The sequence below is a fragment of the Peromyscus californicus genome, unplaced genomic scaffold (assembly GCF_007827085.1).
Source record: "Peromyscus californicus insignis strain IS unplaced genomic scaffold, ASM782708v3 Scaffold_12__1_contigs__length_115047231, whole genome shotgun sequence".
Lineage (NCBI taxonomy): Eukaryota > Metazoa > Chordata > Mammalia > Rodentia > Cricetidae > Peromyscus > Peromyscus californicus.
In genome coordinates, this window is record NW_026294413.1 from 112,657,545 (window position 1) to 112,680,634 (window position 23,090).

General features: G+C 39.5%; 1 protein-coding gene across 7 annotated transcripts in view; it reads left to right on the forward strand.

Annotated features, from left to right (window-relative positions):
• Nucleotides 1-23,090, forward strand: part of Fhit (fragile histidine triad diadenosine triphosphatase) — a 1,554,732-nt gene that overhangs the window by 1,317,526 nt on the left and 214,116 nt on the right. For all 7 annotated transcript variants that reach the window (XM_052734142.1, XM_052734140.1, XM_052734139.1 and 4 more), the window contains one exon: nt 9,380-9,448. In XM_052734142.1, coding sequence (XP_052590102.1) covers nt 9,380-9,448 — 69 coding nt within the window. The remainder of the gene's footprint in view (nt 1-9,379; nt 9,449-23,090) is intronic.

A 23,090-nucleotide genomic window follows, 5' to 3' on the forward strand; every position in this document is an offset into this window, starting at 1 on the left:
GCTGCATTCCTATCTTATTAACAAGTTAAAATAGGACAGATAATGGAACTGTGACAGTAGCTCCCATGTCCACCTCTGGGCAAGAATCCTGTATATCATTCACCTTCATTTTTCTCATTTGCTGTCAGAACTTCCTGTGTCTTACAAACAAATGTAAGAAAAGGCTCTTTTTCTACCTTATTTGGAGTTTGAGAGCAATGGGTTAGGAAGTTGCTCTACTTTTTACCTGTTCCTTTTGCTTTGTTTTGTTTTAGATTCCAGTAGAAGAGCTTCTAGAAGTAAAGAAAACAGAAAAAATCTCCCTGGGTTTAACCAGTACACCATCACATAATCTCATGCTAGGCAGTGCTTGAGATGGTGATGAGCGGCTCATGCTTGCAGTATGGAAGATAGGGGTAACTGATTGGAAAAGAGATGCCTTGACATTTGCTTCTGTTTGTTCAGGTCTCTAGACTGCTTTCCTATGAGGGAGGGGTGAAAGAAAAGAGCCTGCCAATTATTCACACCTCCTGAGCTTGAAACCAAAAGGCAATGACAGGTTGGCAGGGTCTCAGACTCGGTGACTCTATCCAGCAGCACATTCCCTCGCCTTGATTTTATCTGACTTGAAAAGACCTTGATTTTTGGAAAATTTGAAATTTAAAACTGTCTGGTTGCTAAAAGCTCCTTTAAATGCTCATTGTGGCTCAGAGCAATACATCATCACATCCGTGGTGCTCAGATGATGTACAGAGCCCATGTATCAGAAGAGTGTGATCCCTCTTGTGATGTATGATTATAACTCACCACTGGAGCGCCGTCAGTGATATATGGCTTAAAAACACAATTGTTAAGCTACAAAACTCTATAGGGCTCCACAATCCTGTGAGGGTTTTGTTATGTTAACTGAATTGGTTCTTTATCCTTTTTCTTTGTTTCCCAACTTGACTGGGACAGTTTGAACACATAGGAAACTCTGTATTCCATGTTTTATGAAAGACAACCCAACTGCCTGAGCATTGCCCATATTCTCAGTGAAAGATCTCTGGGTAGCAGGCTCTGAAGCCATCTGGATGCCTTCATGTCCGCCTTTGAGTTTTGACAGCTCTCTTCTTTACTCCTCATCTGGTCATGCTAAAGTGTCCTCAAAGCTCTGTGAACGACATCATTTCTAGTGACATTTATTTCACAATGAAGTGACTTTCAGTGATGTCATGCTGACCCCAGCTACAGTAGCAGAAGGTGAGGCCTCTCCACATCCAGTCAGGCAGATCCAGTCATGTCAAAGGCAGATTGGAAATAGTGACAGCCAAGAGTCCAATATGTTCAGTTCAGCTCACAGAAGAATAAGCCTTCCAGTTTACAGTAAAAGTGGTTGTTTCTTCAGAGGTATTGCCATATGATACAGTCATTCCTAAGATGTGACAACATCAGCCCAAACATGATAACAACATGAGTTCATATAATATATAAACAATCAATTCATGAATTAGTTTCCTGGTTTATAAACACTTGATAGACATGGAAAGATAAAATGAGTTTAAAAGAACAAAACAACAATAACAACAACAACAAAAAAACCCCAAAAAAATCTCTTGCAGTAAGAGACACAGGTCATACCTGGACCTTTGCATCATCTCTAGGACCCCAGGCTCGTCTCTGTCTAGCTCCTCCCTTCCTCAGATCTGGGACAGGTAGGATGGGATGACATGATAGGAGCCCTGGAATGCAAGCCCAGGCCTGCAGTTACAGTCCTGGCCCTACCAGGTGGCTATTAGTCTTTCAAGAGGCACTCTCTAAATGGAAGAAGTTCAATTGTGTGTCTCCCTAATGTTTTTCTAATTTACATTCTTAATATTTTTTTAAATATTTTTGATTTTAGTAATAGGTTTGTTTTTCAATTGATGCTGTACATGGAATCCCCAGACAGAGCTAACGGTTCCAGGTGAATCAGATGTGGCCAAGTGGAGGCTGCTGTTCTGTCTCAGGTAGAAGTCTTATTCCCACGTTTGCTCTGGGAACTATAGGCCCTTGTGATTAGCAGGTTGAAGATCAGTGATGAGGCTCTTACCAGATTGTTATCTGCCTCTTACCCATGGAAAGGAGACTAAGGTCCTGAACCTGTAGCCCAGCAGTAGATCGTGAGATCCCAGGTGTTAGATAGGAGACATCACTTGCTACAAATGGGGTCTGCACTCTATGCACATCACCTGGACCCCATGTTCTGTGGCTGCCACATAGCCTTGTTGGCTTAATTTCTGTTGTGATAATGCTGGGAGGAAGGTGTCACTCTTCACTCTCAGGGCAAAGGAAATAAACACATTAGATTATCCATGCCTTACCAAGAAAAGTTGTTAACCAGTGTATAAGTAGCCTGCTTCCCTCATCCTTAGAGTGGCAGTCTCAGGTACATGATTTAGACTATGTCCTCCTATGGGACTAACCTGATCACTCACAGAAGTATCTCACTTGATAATGCCTCATGTACTGGCTCTTCTTCCTGTACTTCGTCCCACAGTCCCTGACTGATGTGTTTAGGGATCACTTCCCCAATAGGCCACCTGCATTTCTGTTCTTATTTCCAAGTGTGCTTCAGGGCCATGGAGACAAAGAAAAGTATTTATATTCTTATGTTTCTGAAGAAAAGGAATTTTTATCACTCAGTCAAGAGAATAATTGGATGCTCTTGATTTTCTCCTGATTGTTTTTCTGTCTTCTCCATATTTTCTATGTTCTAAATGTGTTAGTTTGATGATCAACAAATTGGAACAGCTTTATTATGTAGGCATAGTTGCCTATTGCTATTTGAGAGCTTTTGGTAATTTTCCAAATTTCATGAAAAGCACAATAGACATGAAGCCTTATTTAATTTTACTGTGGAAAATTAGTGTTTCACATCTTAGTTAGTGTTTCTGTTGCTATGAAGAGATATCATGATCATGGCAACTCCTTTTTATTGTTGTTGTCATTATTTTTTTTTTTTTTTGAGACATGGTTTCACTGTGTAGCCCTGGCTGTCCTAGAACTCACTCTGTAGACCATGCTGGCCTCTAACTCACTGAGTTCCTAAGTGCTTGGATTAAAGGCTTGCATCACCACCACCCAGCTGACCATGGCAACTCCTATAAAGGAAAAACATTTAATTAGAGTGGCTTACATTTTCAGAGTTTAGTCCATTATCGTCATGGTGAGACATGGCAGCATGCAGGCAGACATGGTGCTGGAGCTGAGAGTCCTACATTTTGATTCAGAGGCAACAGAAAGTGATCTGAGACATTGGGTGGTATCTTGAGCATATATGAGACCTCAAAGCCCCCCATCCGCAGTGACACACTTCCTCCAACAAGGCCACACCTACTCCAACAAGGCCACACCTAATAGTGTCACTCAGTTTGGGGGGCATTTTCTTTCAAACCACCACACTCACTTTCTTCACCTATAGAATCAATAGACTCATACTGACTACAGAAGTATTGTACTGATAAAATAAAAATATATGTAAAATCCATGATTAAAAAGTCAGATTATCTGCATTTGTTTTGTATTGGCTATTTATTTGTATTTGTTTTGTTTTTGCCGTGACCAAATACCTGAGCGAAACAAACCAAAGAAGCAATGGTTGATTTTTCATGGTTTCAGAGATTTTAGTCCATGGTCATCTGATTTGATCGTTTCTGGGCCATGATGAGAAAGAACATAACGGAAGAAGGGTATAAAGCTGCAAATCTTCTTACCTCATGGAATCCATGAATCAGCACAGAGACTTTCATGGGACAAGACAAGGCACACCCCCAGTGACCTACTTTCTCCAAGGAGGCCCCACATCCTGGGTCTTCACTACTTCCTTATAATATGATCAGAATATGACTCCATGATGAATTAATCCAGTAATGAAGTCTTGGACCTCCTGATTCAATTGCTTTGAAAAAAAAATCTCTATTAACTGAGTCTTCAGTGACTTCTACTTTGATGGTCTCTTGTGATGACATTGAGCCTTGCCAGGTAATCTAAGATAGATTTTAAATTCAAGATCAGCTGGTGTGATAGTTTGAATGTGATTGCCCTCTATAACCTCATAGGGAGATATGGCTTTGTTGGAGTTGGTATGGTCTTGTTGAAAGAAGTGTGTCACTATGGGGGCAGGCTTTGAGGATTCCTATGCTTAGGATACTGCCCAGTGTCTCAGCTGACTTCCTATTGCCTGCAAGATGTAGGACTCTTAGCTACTACTCTAGCACCATGTCTGCCTGCATCCTGCCATGTTTCCCACCATGATGATAATGAATTGAACCTCTGAAACTGTAAATGAGCCACCCTAATTAAATGTTTTTACTTTATAAATGTTTCTGTGGTCATACTGTCTCTTCACAGCAATAGAAACCTTAACTAAGACAGCTGGTCAGCAACCTCAATTCATATGCAGCCTGAACTTCCCCTGTCCTATAATGGCCATATTTGCAGGTCTGAGATTAGAACCTAGGCACCTTTGAAGAAGACATTATCTGTGCCCTACAGCATTATTTTTATTATTCTTTAAAGCCAAATTTTCCTTCTATCATTGTTCTCAGGCAGGTGTTGAAGAGAGGGGTTCACATAGGCTCATGTGACTGGGGATATAAATAATCCAGTTATAAAGGAGGTTAGCCTATAGCCTTTTATGCCTTTTCCTGCTATTATTTTATTCCTTGCAATTGAATTATAATACAGTCTAACAATGAAAAGGCGCATCATTTTGACAGCACTGACCATCCTCAGATGATGGATACATGTGTAAAAAAAAAAATGGGAGGAACAGCACAGGCAGGAAGAAAGAAGCAGAGCAGAAAAGGGATACTAGTTCAGTGGTCTCTCTCCTCTTCCCCACCCCATCAGCACCTCTAATGAGCTAGAATCCATACACTTCACACTGGTAAAGTAAAAACCTCAGTGGGTTTTAATACATTCAAAAAGTTGTGAGACCATCACTAATATATGATCCTAGAAAAGAAATCATCCATCACCCTCAAATATACCCAGTTTCCTTTGACAGTCACTCTTCATTGGGCTACAGGAAACACTGATCTATCCCTGTGAATTTGCCTAGTCTGGGCATTTCATAAATGGAATCGTGTAATATATGACCATTTGTATCTGAGTCCTTTCACTTAGCATAATGCCTTTCCTTAGCAGCTTCATTCCTTTTTATGCCCAATCATCTTCCGTTGTCTTGTTATTACAGCATTCATGGTTGATAGTCATTTTGGATTGTTTCCACTTTTTGATGATTGTGAATAATATTGCTATAAATATGCATTACAAGGTTCTGTGCCTACATGGTTTCAGTTCTCCTGGGTATATACTGGGAATATAATTTTGGGTCATTTGGTGGCTGTATGTTTAACATTCTGAGGAATTGCCAAACTGTTTTTCAAACATACAGCTGCATCATTTTGCACTCTGTGCAAAAGTGTTTGCGGCTTCCATATCTCCCCAGTCTCACCCACACTTACATTTTTCTGTCTTTTGATTAGAGACGATGGACTGGTGGATATGAAGTGGTATCTCTGTGTGGTTTTGATTGGCATTTCAGTAATGACTAATGGCACTGAGCATCTTTTCATGGGCTTTGCAGGGTTATCTTTCCAGCTTTACTGAAACCAACTCAAGCATTCAACAATGATGAACACTATTGATGATTCCCTCTTTCTTCAAATTCTCCCTCCTCTGGGCTTCTGGAAGTTATCATCTTTTGGTTTATATACTTATTGTGTTTGTAGGATGAGTTCTACTTCTCTTCCTTAGAAGGCTCTGAGCTGGCTTTATCATGATTTCCCTGTCCTGAGAGGCTGAGTTGGTTGTCAGAATCCTATGATTAGGTTGTCACTTAAGAACTTATGTCAATATATCATGTATCAGGAGGAGGGGAGATCATGCCCAAAAGGAAAAATCACCTAGACAGTGAGCTGTTTACTGGATTTGGTATCATGACAAGTTTCAAATGGTTACCAGGGATGGAAAGTGGCAAGGACTGAATGGTAGCAGCCTATAGAAATAGCTCTGATGAGTAAGCCCAGAGGAGGAAGGTATAGAAAGGGAATCAGAGACAGGTCCAGACCCAGGATTCACTGACATGGCCTTAAGAATGGACAGAGAGGGTGATCAGTGCCAAAAACCTGGGCAGCATATGGAGATAGGTCTTCACATAACATAGGCCAAATCTGGTGTTACTTCAGTGCATTTCACAAGAGTAGGTCTAAGAACAAAGGGGTTGTCTTAGTCAGTGGCTCTCAAAGTGTGACCCTTGAGCAGCATCACTTGGGAAATTATTAGAAAATAAATTAGAAGGCCCCTAATTTTAGCAATACCTACCTATTTACTGCTGTTTGGTAATCAAAGCACCAGAAACAAATTCTGCAAAAAGAGATGCTTGAATAGCGCCCTATCCAACGGGCTTCTAAAATGCCATCCTTGCTGACATACAAACCAGTCACTGAATGTGACTTCTGTTCTTCATATTGCATTTTTAACAGTAAAGATACTCCCACTGTGTCTGCTTATACTGAGAACACTGTGCCAAGTAGCACTACAGGTGTATGACAACCATGTGCTTAGCAGACTTGATAGATTAGGCCTGTAAGGTGGGAATGTTGCAGTGCCCCTTACAGAGAAAGATGCCCAGTCACAGGCCTGCTGTTGCAAGGTAACACAGCTAGCACAAGGAGGTCCAACTGCATTGTGCATACTGTACTCTAGTTACGAGCTGTTACTATTATATTCTATGCCCTATGGTAGTTTGAGTACAGAGCATTGATCTGAAAATTGTGATGACTTGTGTGTAAGAAATGGGGTGGAAAACATGTGGATAACATCAAGGAAGAAAGAGAAAAATGGTCTTGATGAGGAAGTGTGGGAACCTGCCCCACCGGGAACTTAGGTCACCTGTGAAGAGGTGGCCTGGAACTGAAGAAAGGCAAGCCCATTCCCCAGACTCCCTCTTATCGGGAGACAATCAGGCGCAGCGGGGAGTCAAGTCAAGCAAGAACTCGTTTATTGATAGGCAGTAAGCCTCTTTTATACCAGAAAACCTCAGAACCCTAGGAGGGGGATGAAGGAACCAACCAATCATTTTAAAGGTCACCCTATTTACAAGTTGTTTATGCCCTGACACCATCTCCTGTTTTTAGTATCTTATTTTAGCATAAATAACTTGAGCTAACTTCCTTTCTCACCATTTGTATTTAATCTCCATACAAACAACCCAAGCTAACTTCTTCTTAGTCATCCTTTGTATCTATTCTCTGTACAAACAGCTTAAACTAACTTCCTCTGGTACCATTTGTATCCACTCTCTGTGTAAACAGCTTAAAGTTTAAGCTCTGTTTATCTAAATTTCTTTTGGCACCCTCTTTGCAGCCCATGTATGCCCCACAAGGAAGGAAAGGAGGAAAATAAAAAAGTATTATATCAAGATTTGCAAGTGAAGACTGGGTGGGCTCTCACCCTTGTCCTCTCTGGTCTGATGTCTGAATCATTCAACTACTGTGCATGGCTCATTTCTTCTTGGACCCATGTTGCATTGCTTTCTTTTAAGAATTTGGTTCCTGGGTCGTTTGTAACTTATTTCTCCATGTCTGTTTGTTTCTCTCTCTTTGCTCACATAGTCTGAGACTTAAGTATGCCTGTTGTCCCAGTTGCTGAAGGGTTTGAGATTGGGTTCATCATTGACTGAAGGATATTTTGACAGAAATGTGTCCCTGTTTGGGGACCATGTGCTCAGGAACTGATGTGAAACTCCTCTTTGTTTCATTCAACTTGGACAGCCTAGCTTGCTACCTCTCCTACAATAGCTTATCATTCTCCCTTCCTTGTACACAAAGTCATAGAGACATTTCCTGTTCTGTTCTCTGGAGGTCCATGGTTGTAGCCCAACCACACTAATCAAAGGGTGCGGGTGTTTCAGGATGTGCTTTGATTCTTAGCCTGTTGTTTCATACTTTGTCTTTTCCATTCTCTGCAATTAATAATAAAAGAAGAAATAAGCTGGGCAGTGGTGGCACATGCCTTTAATCCCAGCACTTGGGAGGCAGAGGCAGGTAGATCTCTGTGAGTTCGAGGCCAGCCTGGGTTACAGAGTGAGTTCAGGAAAGGCGCAAAGCTACGCAGAGATGCCCTGTCTCAAAAAGTCAATATATATATATATATATATATATATATATATATATATATATATATATATATATATATATCCAGGGCATGAATAAGGTTTGGGTATAAAGAGATACAATAGATGCCATTGGTAGAGTAAAACTTTCAAATAGCAGTTTAGCCTTGAAGAATATACATTGAATTAGAAATGCTGTGATCCTTGAGTCATGATCTCTGACTGGTAAGACTGCTGTGTCTATTACCTGGGTGCTTTAGTAGACTAGACCAGGAATACGAGGGATTTAAAAGATTAAGTGAAGGCCAGTAAGATGACTCATCAGTAAAGGTACTTGCTGCCAAGACTGACAGCCAGAGTTCAATCCCCAAAATGCACAAGGTAGAAGGAGAGAACCTGTTGCCAATTGTCCTCTGACCTTCACACATACACACACACACACACACACACACACACACACACACACACACACAGAGAGAGAGAGAGAGAGAGAGAGAGAGAGAGAGAGAGAGAGAGAGAATTTAATTTTAAACTTCTAAAAAAAGATTAAGTTCATAGAATTAATGTGTTTGCTGGTAATGAACAAGAGGACAAGAGCCATGTGACATCATTTCCTGTGAAGACTCTACCACTTTCTTTGGAGCTGGAGCCCTGACCTCTCTTAATATTAGTTTCTCCTTCTGTAAAATGAAGATCACTTCAGAAAGGAATTGTGGGAATACTAAATGAAATACTGTCCAGTACTAGTACAAGCTCTGGTTGTCATAGAAAATAAGAATGAGTGAGAACTGTCTGTCTTACAGTTATATAATTATTATCCAAAGGTAGTGTTCTTGATTTGGCCCATACTGTTTCCTCCCTTCACTAATTCACGGGTTACTTATGCAGCTCTCTGTTGGCTGATTCTTATCTCTTGTCAGTTTCAGAGTCACAACAGCCATCTCTGCAGACACCTGTCATTTCAAAGCACTGGCTAACTACAGCCCAGACTGACAGTGACGAATAGCTCCACAGATCCTGTAATGTACTCTGACATTTCCCAGAAACTCCCGTATGCCACCACATTGTGTCCCTCTTGTTTTGTGCTTCTTTACTTTTGGCAGATTTCAGATATAGTTTCTGAAGGTGAACATCATCTTCCTCTGAAAAATAATCCAACAAGAACCAGTGGCGAGTAATTGGCCTTCAGGGAAGTGTCACTGACAAGTCAAAAGATAGAAGGTGAATTAAATACACTTTTTCTTTCTTTTATACTTTCAGCATGTACATGTCCACATTCTTCCAAGGAAAGCAGGGGACTTCCGCAGCAATGACAACATCTATGATGAGGTGAGTCTGTCCTTTGTGACCTTATTATTTGATTACAGGGCCTGTTGGTATGATGAAATCAACCCAGTTAACCAGATGTCACCCCAGACATGATCTAAAATGGTATTCTACCCAGTAGGACTTGAGAAGTAGCAGAAGAAGCTAACAGGCTAAGAGTGACCATCAGGGGTAAAGTAAATGAGTTATAATGATTTTTTTAAACTGATGAAACCCAATAGCAAACCAAGTGTTCTTGTGATTTCTGCTTTGTCATGTTTACCAGGACACTTAATATATGTGTGAAGACATGACCCTGAATCTCCACAGTAAAAATCAAGCAGAATGACATATGATTCTTTGAGATGAATGTGCTAACTTTGGGAGCTGGGGAGATGGCTCAGGGGATAAATGACTTCCAATGTAAGCATAAGAGCCTGAGTTTGCTAGAACCCTAGCAGCCCTATAAAAAGCTGGGAATGGCAGTACATGCATGTGTGTAACCCAAGCGCTAGGAACAAAATGGTCATGAAGTAGATGGGCAGATCCCCAGTCTAGCCAAGTCAGTGAGCTACAGGGTCAACAAGACCCTATCTTAAAAAAAAAAAAGATAGGAAGTGATGAAGGAATACATATAGACAATATGTAAACTGAAATGACTTTGCATTTTCTTCTAACCTATTCTATCATAGGCAGTGTTCCACATAGCATAGGTAGACATTAGAAGATTCTTATGTGGACAAGACCCTAGAGTAGAATTGTGCAGCCCCTCTGTGCCAACCTCTGGCATATGTGCATACATATGCATGCACACTAGCATGTACATACATACAAGCACACCATACACATACAAAGAACATGCTGCCTTTGCATTTAGCCCACTTTTGGTCTCAACTTGTCTCTCCAAAGAAGATATCTTCAAAGTGGATCTTTGAGTTATCCTCAACAGAAACGAGGTTGGTTTACCTGACATGTGTGTGACTAGTGCCTCCTAACATTCTAGAAATTGAATGATTTCTGGATCTTTCCATCCAAAGATACAAATGTCAAATCAGCACTATATGAAGCATCAGGGGCTGCACAATTCTACTCTAGGGTCTTGTCCACATGAGAACCTTCTAATGTCTACCTATGCTATGTGGAACACTGCCTATGATAGAATAGGTTAGAAGAAAATGCAAAGTCATTTCAGTTTACATATTGTCTATAGCAATGGAAGGCAAAATACATTCCATACTTTTGAGCACTGCTCAGGTATTGCCAGTGCCCTAGAGTGACAGTTTTAAAAGCACTTTGGCTGTGACAAGGAAAGCTGCTTGGCTTGATTAGCATTATCTGCCATGGGTGTCAAATAGGATAGACAGATATTAGTCATGTATTTGATATTCCTCTTCCAGCCCTTTGGAAACAATTTCCACTTTTATTTATAATTTTGATTGTTTATTATGTGTCTCTGTCAACTAGACCCATAAGAAAATAAGATCTTCAACTTGTCCCCAGGGGTCACATGGACAGTACATCTCTGCATATGTTCATAGGACTTTTCCTAATTAGCTTGGCATTAAAATGGCTATCCAAACATTGTAAATAAAGAATGTCATCATTTAATAAGTCCTGGGACTTGGTAGGTCACTTGATGTATTTTCCAACACTTGCTGTGAACTTGTGTAGGGTAGACACTGTTTAGCCGGTAGTTTTGAGTGCCTACTTGTGACCTAGTAGCTGAAACTCTTATTTTTTAGGAATATCTTTGTTTCTAGAGATTATGTTTGGGTAGATGGCAAAGGCACATGGCAATAAATTATTATATGTATCAAAACCCTCGCAGGCGATTCTGATACAGTTCTAGGTGTAAGAATAGGTACTGTGCACAGTATGGGCTCCCCAAAGCCTCTAAACACTCTAATGTGAACTCAGTTTCAGCAGATGTAGAATGCAAATTGGGGATTGGTAATGGCTTAGTCTGGGTAGGAAGAAAATCAGAGTTATAGGATCATTATACAGAGATATATTAAAAACACAAGTACACAGCTTATTAACGTAAACCAAGGTTAATAAAATGTTGCCAAGTACAGGGTATTTTAATGAATACATTACCACATGATTTATACACAAGTGAGTGCTGCTGGAGGCAGTCAAAGTGCTTGAAAACACTGTTTCCTTAGGCTGATCAGTCACCTTGAATCTTGTTTGTGTTCCAAACATGCTATTGACAGAAGCTGTGCAGATGTATTTCAGGTCCATACAAGACACAAAGGCTGACATTGCACAGTACCTGGCCTTTCATCTAATACCCTCTCACCCTTCTTGCCTGCTCTAGTGGCATCTCTAGACTCACAAATAAAGCAACACATGTTACTACATCCCATATATCCCCTCTATATGAAGAAGTAATTTCCATAAGAATGATTTTTTTCAGTCGATATTAGCTTATAAAATGCTCTACAGAGATAAAGACTAGAAAGACATTGAACAACAGATTCAAGTTCATTGCAACCTACAGAGGAGGTGACAGCCCATAAAGACACTTGACTGCTGTGTCTTAATTTTCTTATCTTTAAAATGGATAATGCTTACCACTCCAAAACTTGGCATGTGTATTATGTGACATACAGTGCCTAAAAGAGGGTGTTGAGGATTGTATATACTAAACAGTTATTAATAGGTTGTATTTATTGTTGTTGCTAATTTTGCCTTTGAACATATACAGAAGGTAAGTGATGGGTAACCTAGATTTCAAACTAGGCTGTTGGATGTCCTCATTTAGCACCATTTTCCAGAGTGAGTAAAAATCATGTTTCCAATTTTTCCTCTTCCTTCATCTGCTCAGTCTCAGTTTAATCTTCCTCTTTGTTTGAGAAGCCTCTCTTTTGAGTACATAATAAGGTAATGTCTAGCAAGAGGCATGCTGAGCATGTAGCATCATGCAGGCATTATTGGTACAAGATGCAATGTACATTAGATTGAGTGATCTTAATCAGAAATGATAGGGTGATGAGGGATGACATTCTTTATACTGATGAAATCACTCACTGTGGATTATGTATCTCTTTATGGCACAACAAACAGGCTGCCTTGAAGGGAGATGGGTGGGAAATAGAAAGAGCAAGAGACCAGCTCAGTGAGTGTAACTGCACTCCTACTATTGCAGACTTACGGCGTGATTCCAAAGAAGTCCTCCGTTAAATTTGCTCCCAAGGTTCCTTTCTTTGAGAGCACAGCTTTAAGATGAATAGTGAGAACTGAAGAAGACTCACAGAAAGTGTTCAGGATGGCAAATTCTGGAAACAGAGAAAGGGGATGAAGATTTGGGACAAAGATACTTCTAAGGGGAAACAATATTTATAGATAGAGGACAACAGAGTCACTGTTTCTAAATTCTGGAAATTTTTTGAAAGGATATTAAACATCTTCTATGTGACATTAATATGTCCTGTGTGGCTTCTAAACAGAGATCTAGGAGTATCAGGCTGCAAGGAGACAGATGTCAACATCAAAAAAGGAAAGATCACATTTAGGAAAAAGCTTCTAACAGTTAGAGTGACCTTTGTGTGAAAGGGTGATTCCATCCTTGGATCCGTCAGGTCATAATTGGTCAGAAGTGTGTGTGGTCACTGTGTGGACCATGTGGTTTCCCTTCCTGCCTCTCCTTATCTGGCCCATTTTCTTTTATCGCCACTTGTAGATTCTGCAAGCTCTGTAACAAATGGTGCCTTTCTGTTATTAGTATTATGGCACTTGGGCAGCTGCCTAACAAAGCATTCTTTGTTTAGTTCCAAGAAACACAAGATGTAACTCTTTCTTGACTTTCATGAGACTGCACTCTATCGACTTTCCCTCCTTTCCAGCCTCTCCCTGCCTTTTCTCTAGCTCAGCATTGCATGTTGATGATCCGGGGCCTTGCCTTCTTTCTTGCATGTTTTTAGTCATTCCCTGCAAAGCACTTTTTAATGATGTGCTTCATTTCTGTCTGCAAAGTACTTTTTAATGAGACTGAATGCTGTTAAGCATGTCACTCATGCTGTAGGTCAGTAAAGCTCCCACCATTCTGTCTCTTACATATACTTTCATCCTTCACTTAGGACATGTCCATGTGTCTTTTCAGCGTTTCCTCACACTGAGCATTAAAGTCTTTCCCACGAATGTAAAACGAGAGGTCAGTATGAGCAGTGCTGGTTCCCAAAATCATTTATTTTTGAGCTCCTGTCCCAGTTCATTTCTTGTCTCTACCATTCAAGTGTTACTGCTCTCAGGAACATCTGCCTGGCTCGACATTTCATGCCAAACCATCTGTAATATTTGTTTCAACTTCCTGTTTGTTTGCTTATTTACAATGCTGTGGCCCAAAGTGACTTCTTCAGATTCAATGCTGGGTCCTGCCCACTTTTCTGCCACCAGTGACTCTCCTTTTCATATAGCTTGCTTTTCCCAAACTTAGCATTGGCATTCTGACCTCAGGGCTTTTGTACAAATTGTTCTCTTTGCCTGCAATGTCTGCCATCTGTTCCGATTCATGTTGGTCTGTGTCTTTATCTAAAACTTAGGTCTAAAAGAGCACTTCTTACTCTTTTCTTGCTTTAGCTAAAATAACCAGCTTACCATGGTAGCTCCTTCCTATTAGCATGTCTGTTATATCCTTAATAACCCACTCAAGATAATTTTTAGTTTATATGCAATACCTGCATTCCCCAAGTGTATTGTAAAGATTGGAGAGCAGGGACTTAGTCTGGTATAGGGTGGGTCCTCAGTGACTATCTGTAAATTAGATGCATATATGGCAGGACAAGAGTCACACATCAAGAACTTGATATCCCCCACAAGCTAAAACATAATTCAAAAGGAAAGTGCATCTTGCTTTCAGGGGGTTGATTCATTAACTCATGGCTTCACTGGATGTGAGTGGAACATGGTGCTATCAGTCATCTAAGGTTAATTTAATGGGGCATTGATGGAATAGAACCCTTTGGTCAGAAATCAGTGTGCTGCGGAAGGCTGAAAATTGTGGCACACCAGAAAGATTTGGAGAAGCAATTATAAACCTTGTCTGATTGCTAAGCAAGTCTGGTAGACTTGTGTCAAGGAGGATAAGTAACTTTCCCCTTTGAAACCTAGATCTGTCTTCCTGTAACAAATATAGATGTGAGGTTTGCTGAAAGCAGGCTGGAGAGCCACTCTGCTTTCATTCTTTGATTATCATCCTGGAGTTTATCTCTTGTTCTCCCTCAAGCTTAGTGCCTTAGATTTGTTCTTATGCATTTTGCTTATCCTTCCAACCACCACATTTCAGAGCATGAGCCTCTCTCCTTTCTCCAAACTGAGTGTAAACTCCACCCTTTCTAAAACATATAGCTACTTTTTCACTGTTCTCCATATAGATATGTGCAGCTCCCAAACTCTGTGTTCTATTTTCTTGGAACTTGCATGAATTATATAAAGCCTTCTCTGAACTCTGCAGGACCTCTATTATCTTGACAAGTTGATGGAGGTTATGATAATGACACAAATGGTTCTTTGGTTCAAAGAGCATGCATAGCTAATGTGGAGGAGGGAAGTGCCTATTGCTTAATGCCACAGTACATCATTTCATTAGCTCAGTAAGACTTACCTTGACTTTGCCTTAGATAAGCACACTTGTAACTGGATTGGTCAATTCATCAGATGTTTATGGGTGATATCGAATAGTTATGATTGCATGCTCTGTATAAAATTCATCCCTTTTCTTTAAAAGAAGTGCCTAATATTAAAGCAAAGGAGCAATGCAACCAACAATTGGAAAAAATCAACCATGAACTTTATAGACAGAGCAACCATGGGTTCAAGAATGTCATGGAAAACGATTGCTTGGTTTATTGCAATGTATAAACAAAATTAATTTACTCAAATTCAGGTCATTTGGCCCAGAAGGCTTGAGAGAAGCATTATATTGCTGATGATATTTATTGTTGAACTTGGATCTCTTTCACACATCATTTGACAATGTACTCAAAGTTCATGGATCCCTAGTTGATTTTACAAAAAGATAAGAATGTTTCAGTGAGACAGTTAATTAGCTGTTCTCCCTCTGGGTTCACTGATCTCTTCCTAGTGATTGCTAAGCTGCTGAGTTCAGGAGAATTTTAGAATGCAAACATTGATACCTCTTCTTCAGATTAAAATTGCAACTTTATGTGTTTTTGCATTCTTTGGGACTTTTAAGTCAAAGAATATGGGTATGATGAATGCATGGTCATTCTTAATTAACTGATATGCCTCATATGCTCCCTATATGCACCTTTGAATGTTCTTTTGGATATCTAACTTAATAGAACTGGACTGCTGTTTCCTAGGCCACATTATTATCATCAAGTTAAATCTTTATAATCCCTCACATGAGAAGGTAAAATTAGAAAAGAGTGGTTTATCAGGTTAAAAATTATTTTCTGCTCCTTTTTCTTCATAAAAATAAATATTAAACAAAATCAGGTTGGCTTCATACTGGGTAGTGCTTACTAAGCATGGTAGAAAGGCAAAAGACAATAAGGATGATAATGATGAGTTGGGGGTCTCCAAAGACAATCATGAATTCATTGTTCATCAACGAATCAGATCAAAAAAGGGAAGCAGAACAAACAACTGGTGAACTTCAGGTCCCTGTATGAGCCCCATAGCAAAAGATGTCACTTCTCTGTATGATGTCTGTGTTTTTCTCATTAGAATTTACTTTAAGAGATGTTATACTAGGTCATATTTTTCTCAAAATTTCTCTGCTATGTCACTTGAATATCTTCAGTTGAATGTTCGTAATATATTAGTAAAAATGGTGTGAATCATGTGTCATGCTATGTGTGACATTCATAGCAAAAACACTTCATTAAACCTCCCTCATCGTTTCCTGAATAGACTTTACTGGGAAGAGTCCATGTAACCTGCATGGTAAATTCAATCTGTAGACATATCCCATAGTACAGCTAGAAGTTGCTTGGTAATGAAGATGGAAAATGCCTGCTCTGCGATACTCTTGTTTCTGATGTCCCTCTGTCTTCTGTCATGTCTTTCACAGGGTAATCCTTAGTCTCACTGACAGATGCAGTCAAGCATCCATGAGCCACAATGCCTAAAGAATAGGCTATGTGTGTATTTAAAAATCTTCATTTGTTTATATTCAATATTCTTGACATATCTGCTAATATGTTATCACTTAAGATAAAAGATTTTGACAGTTTATAAAGCTATGATGCAATGAACAAACTACCAAGCAAAAATTCTTCTGAATCCATAGTATTTAAAGGAGTGAGAATGTAGGACTCAGAGAAGAGAAAAAGTTACTATAGTAATAAGTTATGATCACAAACAGGTAAATAAAGTAGAGAGAAGAGAGATATTAATTAATCATTAATATATTTTTATCAGTGGAAATTATTATGATCTCAAAGAGAAAAGATCCCAAATATTTGGTCTACTCTCTCTTGAAAGAACAACATAAAAATAAGCAAGAATTATTAAGAAGGAAGAAAACAATTAATGCAAGTTTTATATTCTAAAGAATTCATAAATGACTTTGCTTTTTGGCTATCAGCTGTCATTTTGATGAAGCATTCATATACTTAAAATAAACTTTATAATAAGTCCCATTACTTTTATAATTGGAACAGGATATATCTTTGAAATACATATGTTACATGCCAGCAGAGGGGTGTCATAATCATGTCAAGATTTTGCTTTTGTTACCACCAGTAATATCCACTATTGAAGGCCCTAGTCCCTAGTCAGTACTCACCAATAGAAGACTTATATTTATGGATTTTTAGATTAAGAAAGATAAAAAGGAGCAAGAGAAGTTAAATTTACTAATAGAATTTTAAACTAAAACAATCATAAGATTGTCATTTCAGATCTATATAGCTGCTATAAAATAATATTAATAAGGTATTTATATTATCTTATGTTATGTCTTTGAAACACGTTATATATTGTACATTCCTGATACATTTCAGTTCACATTAGCCACAGATGATGGGTGAGTACTAAATAGGATAGTTCTCGGGTTCTTTAAATCCAGAGAACTTTGAGGATATCATTATTATTATTAAATGGAACTGAATGCAAAAATTGTTTTATTTTCTTCCTGCCTATCTAAACCCAGAAGACAGTAATGTGTTTTTCATTACCCTCAAAATATCAAAGTATAAAATTCATTAAATGATTACTATGGGGCCTATTGTCTCTTGTCAAAGATCTTGTTGGAATTTTAAAGCTGAAATGACCAGTCAGATCCCTACATGGAAGGTACATTCATTTTCTGTCTGTTAGTACTACCAGGGATGCTCATGAGACTATCTGTAGATGATTTTCTAAATGGTCTTATTAAATAAAAAACACTGAGCCAAATATAGGGGTGGAAGCCTTAGAGAAATCAGAGAAATAGGGAAAGCCACCAGCCAACCTTACCTCACCAACTCTGCAGCTTCCAAATGTGAGTTACTCCTGTCTACCCACGTCTATATTCCTTGCTGTTCTGCCATCTGATTTGCTCTCTCTGTTCAGCTTCCTCTTTCTGTACAGTTCTGTCACTTTCTGTCTGTCTGTACAGACCTCCAGACCTCCATGGTTAACTAGTGTTAGAATTTAAGGCATGTGCCACCACACCTGGCTCTGTTTCCAATGTGGCCTTGAAACACACAGAGATCCTGCCTGCTAAGTGATAGGATTAAGGGCATGTACTACTGTTCACTGACTTCTTTGTGTACCTAAAATGACTTGCTATTTCCTCTGATCTCCAGGCAAGCTTTATTTATTCAAGCACAAATAAAATATCACCACATTTCAGCACAAATAAAATATCACCACAACTATCCATGGACTTGGAGGGCGGGAGAGGCACTGTTTGGGTCATTATTTCTCCTGACAATTGCCTTTGAAATGGGTGGCCTAGTTGGCCTTCATGAGGGTGGCTGAAATCTCTCATTCAGTTTTGAAAGGAGAAGCAATGTCTTTTATGGTAACATCGTGTAAGGTTACATGTGGGGATCTAGAGCCAGCTTGCTTCATGTTCACTTCCTATTCCATGTACTTGAACAAATTGCCCAACTCTTCCATGTCTCAGTTTTTTCATCTCTAACGTATATGTAGGATTGCTATGAAAATCAAATAGCTTTTTCATATAAAACCTTAGGATACATGGGAAGTGCTCAGTAAATATTTTATCATAATTTCCTTGAATATTAGTAGTATTATCTATTGTGAGGAGCTGGTAGAGTGAGTTTGATAGGCAAAGGTCAGAGGTCACCTTCCAATTACAGAGAAGCCATATGAGAGAGTTCTGTTACCATATGTATGTGGACTGAGAGCCTTCAAGGACAGCCATTCATGAGCACATTAAACCTTCAAACAGTCACAAGTAGGGAGCTTCCATGATCCTGTGATGTAGCCATGATGAGAAAATCTCTTCTAGAGAGAAAATACTCTGCATTAGAATTTTATTCTAAGGCTTTCAGGTCACTCCAACAGACTAGTAAGCAGTATTTTCAAGTAATTGTTCTGGTGTCCAACTTCTACCTCCCAACTTAGAAGCATACTTTGAAATATACTAGGTATTTTTCTATTTAAGAAATTGAAGAAAAGGCTTCCATATTTATATATCTCTAAATTGTATACACTGGACTAGCAGAGTAATTCATCCCATATCTTTTAGTATTGAACTTACTATGTAAACCCCAATGTCTCTCATAACATGTACTTGAAATGAGAAAGGAAAGGAATCCAGTAACATGAGGCTTCTAGATTAGATTACTAGTCATCATCTAATTCTTAGATTTTTGTCCACAAGAGGACTGATGAAAAATAATAATGGAGTAAAATTATCATTTAACGAGCTACAGTGAGCTCAGGGTCACTACAGTGTGTCAGGGTCTCTGCACACATCACCTCCTCTTACAGCATCGGGGTAACTGTGACAGAAGCTGAGCCTCACAGTGACGCTTCTTCTAGACCTCAGTGGCAAAACTTGTTTACATTTCATCTGTTGGACACAAAGCCTTCTCTCTATCACCCTTTGCTTTGATCTTGATTTTTATGGAAAAGCATTTTTCTGCTCTCTCTCTCTCTCTCTCTCTCTCTCTCTCTCTCTCTCTCTCTCTCTCTCTCTGTCTCTCTCTCTCTCTCTCTCTCTCTCTCTCTCTCTCTCTCTCTCTCTCTCTCTCTCTCTCTCTCACACACACACACACACACACACACACACACGCACATATCCTAAATATCTTGTAAGCCTTACAAGTCTTGGACATACCCCTGCTAATTAAGTAGGTAAAACATACATTGAAGAAAACAGCACTTTACAAGTTAACTTTTTTTTTCTCCTTTTAGGATATGGCCCATGAGTCTGCCAGCTTAGGAACTTCATTATAACTCCTTTTTGTAGTTTTGTTTAAGCACAAGGAAATCATCAACATACTCTAGCCCAGCTTCTACAATTCCCAAGGTCATTCTTTCAAAGCTGATTTTGTGCACCAAACCTCTTAAATACTTTTGCATGCCTTATAGTGTATTCATGTCACAATAACACACTAAAATATTTAAAAGGAAATCACTGCCTTATTTTTTCTCCAAAAGAAACAGCCCTTGCTTACAGCTCTCAATGGGCCGTAAATATCTTCTGGGCAGCTGTGCCAGCGCCCGTTGGAAATCCGTCCTACATTAGTAGTAACTAAGGAACTCATAGAATATTCCCTTTGCACTGAAATGCAGCCATGCCCTAGCATGTATATTTTTATTTTGGAAGAATTTTGTTTCTCCTCATTGTTAGAAGGACTTTGCATGCTTGGATTAAGTGCACTGTGAACTTTCTGCTCATTTTCTCTGGTCATCTTGGCCATAAGTTGATGTCAGGACTGAGGTGCAGTTGACTTTTTTGTCACCACATGAAAGCAACCAAACATGTTACATAAGCCCCCCCACATAGCACACACACATACACACACACATACCAGATACATATATCATGCATGTATTTTTTTATGGAATAGTTGCTTATGTCTTATCTCAAATGTGAGAACTTTGGGAATTCAGCACATTCACTTGTTCTCAATCTGGGATGAGGATGAATTTGACTTGAGAAAGCATAGAGCAAGATTGTCCTAAGTGATGCTTTCAAAATGTAGAGGAAAGACTGGCTGCAATTTGACATTAACAAGCTAATCAGTTAATACATCCAAGAGAACATTGACTTATGTTTCTTTTCATCAGGTGCAGAAACTAAGGCACAGAGAGACCTTGTAACATTTTTCAGGACAACAGAGAATCAGGGACACTCGTTAGATTCATGTTTAGGCTGCTTGTTTCCAGCCTGGCTTTCCTTCATGGAGCAGCCTCCACAAACACTCACAGATGTCTTCATTCCCTTCCTCCTCACTACCTCTGACACACAGAAACCTCTACCTCATAGGACAGATTCTCCAGAATGCTAGCTGTCCCAGATCTGTATTTCCCCAGTCCTTCAAATGCAGTGCCTCATTTTCCCCTTCCTCAACTCTTTGCCTCTCATTTGTCAGCAACAAGGCCTCATACTTTCTCAGCATTGCCTTCCTTTCTGTCAAAATGTCCTTTCTGTAACTCAATTGTACACATCAGCAGTTCACATTCTTAACCTTCAAGGGATAACAACATATTTTTCAAACTAACAAGGCCTTCTAGAAGAGAATGGAATTTTAAAACTGGAATATCAAACCTTAATCTAGACATCAGTGGGACTAGTAACTCTAAAACCAAACCACAAAGGCCAGCTCAGTACCCTGAGTGCATGTCTGGGGTCTACCTGAAAAGTAATTTGGTAAATGTCTCCCCATCAGTGCTCTCAGTGACAGACCCATCCACATGAACTTTCATATTTGGAACCACGTCACCCTGACAAATAGTAATAGACATTTCTATGTCCTCCTCTAAGCTCGAAAATGGTCTTATCTATGTCATAGTTTCTACATTACCCCAGAGTGACTTCTGACTTTGAATATGGGAAGTGGGCCCCAAGCCAAAAAATACAGGAAATCTTTAGAAAGGGAAAAAGATCAATAATGACGATGGTGATGATGATGATAATGATGATGATGATGATGATGATGATGATAAATAGAAACACCAACCAAATGAAAAAGAAAGCCAAGCACACCCAAGTCAGAAACAGATTTGCCACTAGATAAACCAAAAGAATGTGTAGATAGGTTAACACCTTCAATATTAGCACATAGAGATCTAGTTTAAACTTCTTTAAACTTCACTAGTCAGATAATAAATTCGTCAAGTCACCGTGTTTCTTCCAATTTCTGTAGCAACAAATAAGGAAATGAGTGTAATCGTCAAATGTAGGACCTAGCTTGGCATTGGGCCAGTTCCTCTTCCACTTGGATGCTGAGTCAGTGCTGAAGAGTAGGGCTAGCAGTGGGGTTGCCTTCAGATACAGGAGAGGCCCAAGGACATGGCACAGCTGTCACTACTCTGAAATATTAGCCTGCTGCACATGAGTGAGAAATTAATGCAGTGTCTATGCTGTATTGTAAAGTAGAAGCCACAAAGTCACCAGGATCATGCAGGGTCATAGATTCCAGGGAAAAAAGTGACCACTTGGTGACAGGGTATCTGAAATCCCCCCATGGAGACTCAGATCCTGGCTCTGTGACTGATGAGATTATGGGCCATTCATTTTGTCCACAGTTTGTTTCCCTGCGCTCCAACTGAGACGGATTCATCTTGGTCACCACAAAGTCTGCTTTCAGCTCTGGTTCGTTGTGATGCTATGACACTAAATAGTTCAGTTTGGAAAGAACCACTTGCCCAAAGACCCCTTCCCTTTGATTTCCGAGACAAGGCCACATTAGCATAGCAGGAAGAATATTTACACTGCAGTTGACTTTTAAAACTTACAGAGAGTGGAAGATAAAAGGAAAACACACCAGATGGGGTGTGAGCACTCTACTACTTCAAAACATAGCCATTTCCACTAAATTAGTTGGCACAAACTTAAATATCATCCTGATTGCTATTTACACTTGTCAAATTGACAACAGCAGTGTGTTTCCAAAGGAGGAAGATGGTGCTAAGACTGATGGGAATGCTTTTGGTGGTTTATTTTATTTTATTTTTTTGCATGGAAACATTAAGAGAATAATGAGTTGAATATAAAAATATCATGGAAATCATGAATGCAATTGAGATCTAACTCAGCACCTGGGTTTCTAGGAACAGACTCTGAGCAAATACTGTGAGCTTGTCTGAATACATGTACATCCCCTGAGTAAATGTCAGTGTCTTTAATTTTGATGGGTCCTACATGCTGTGATACTTGACACATTGTTAGTTACAGACTCTTTTGAAAACCCATCCCCAAGCTAGTTATATATTTTCAAACATACACTTAAAAGACAGGTTAAGCCGGGCGGTGGTGGCGCACGCCTTTAATCCCAGCACTCGGGAGGCAGAGCCAGGCGGATCTCTGTGAGTTCGAGGCCAGCCTGGTCTCCAAAGTGAGTTCCAGGAAAGGCGCAAAGCTACACAGAGAAACCCTGTCTCGAAAAACAAAAAAAAAAAAACAAAAACAAAACAAAACGAAAAGACAGGTTAAACTTCGAGCTTGCTTTTAGAATTGTGCAAGTCCTAACTGAAGAAGTAGAGAGAAGAAGGAGCTAGTCCTGACTGAAGA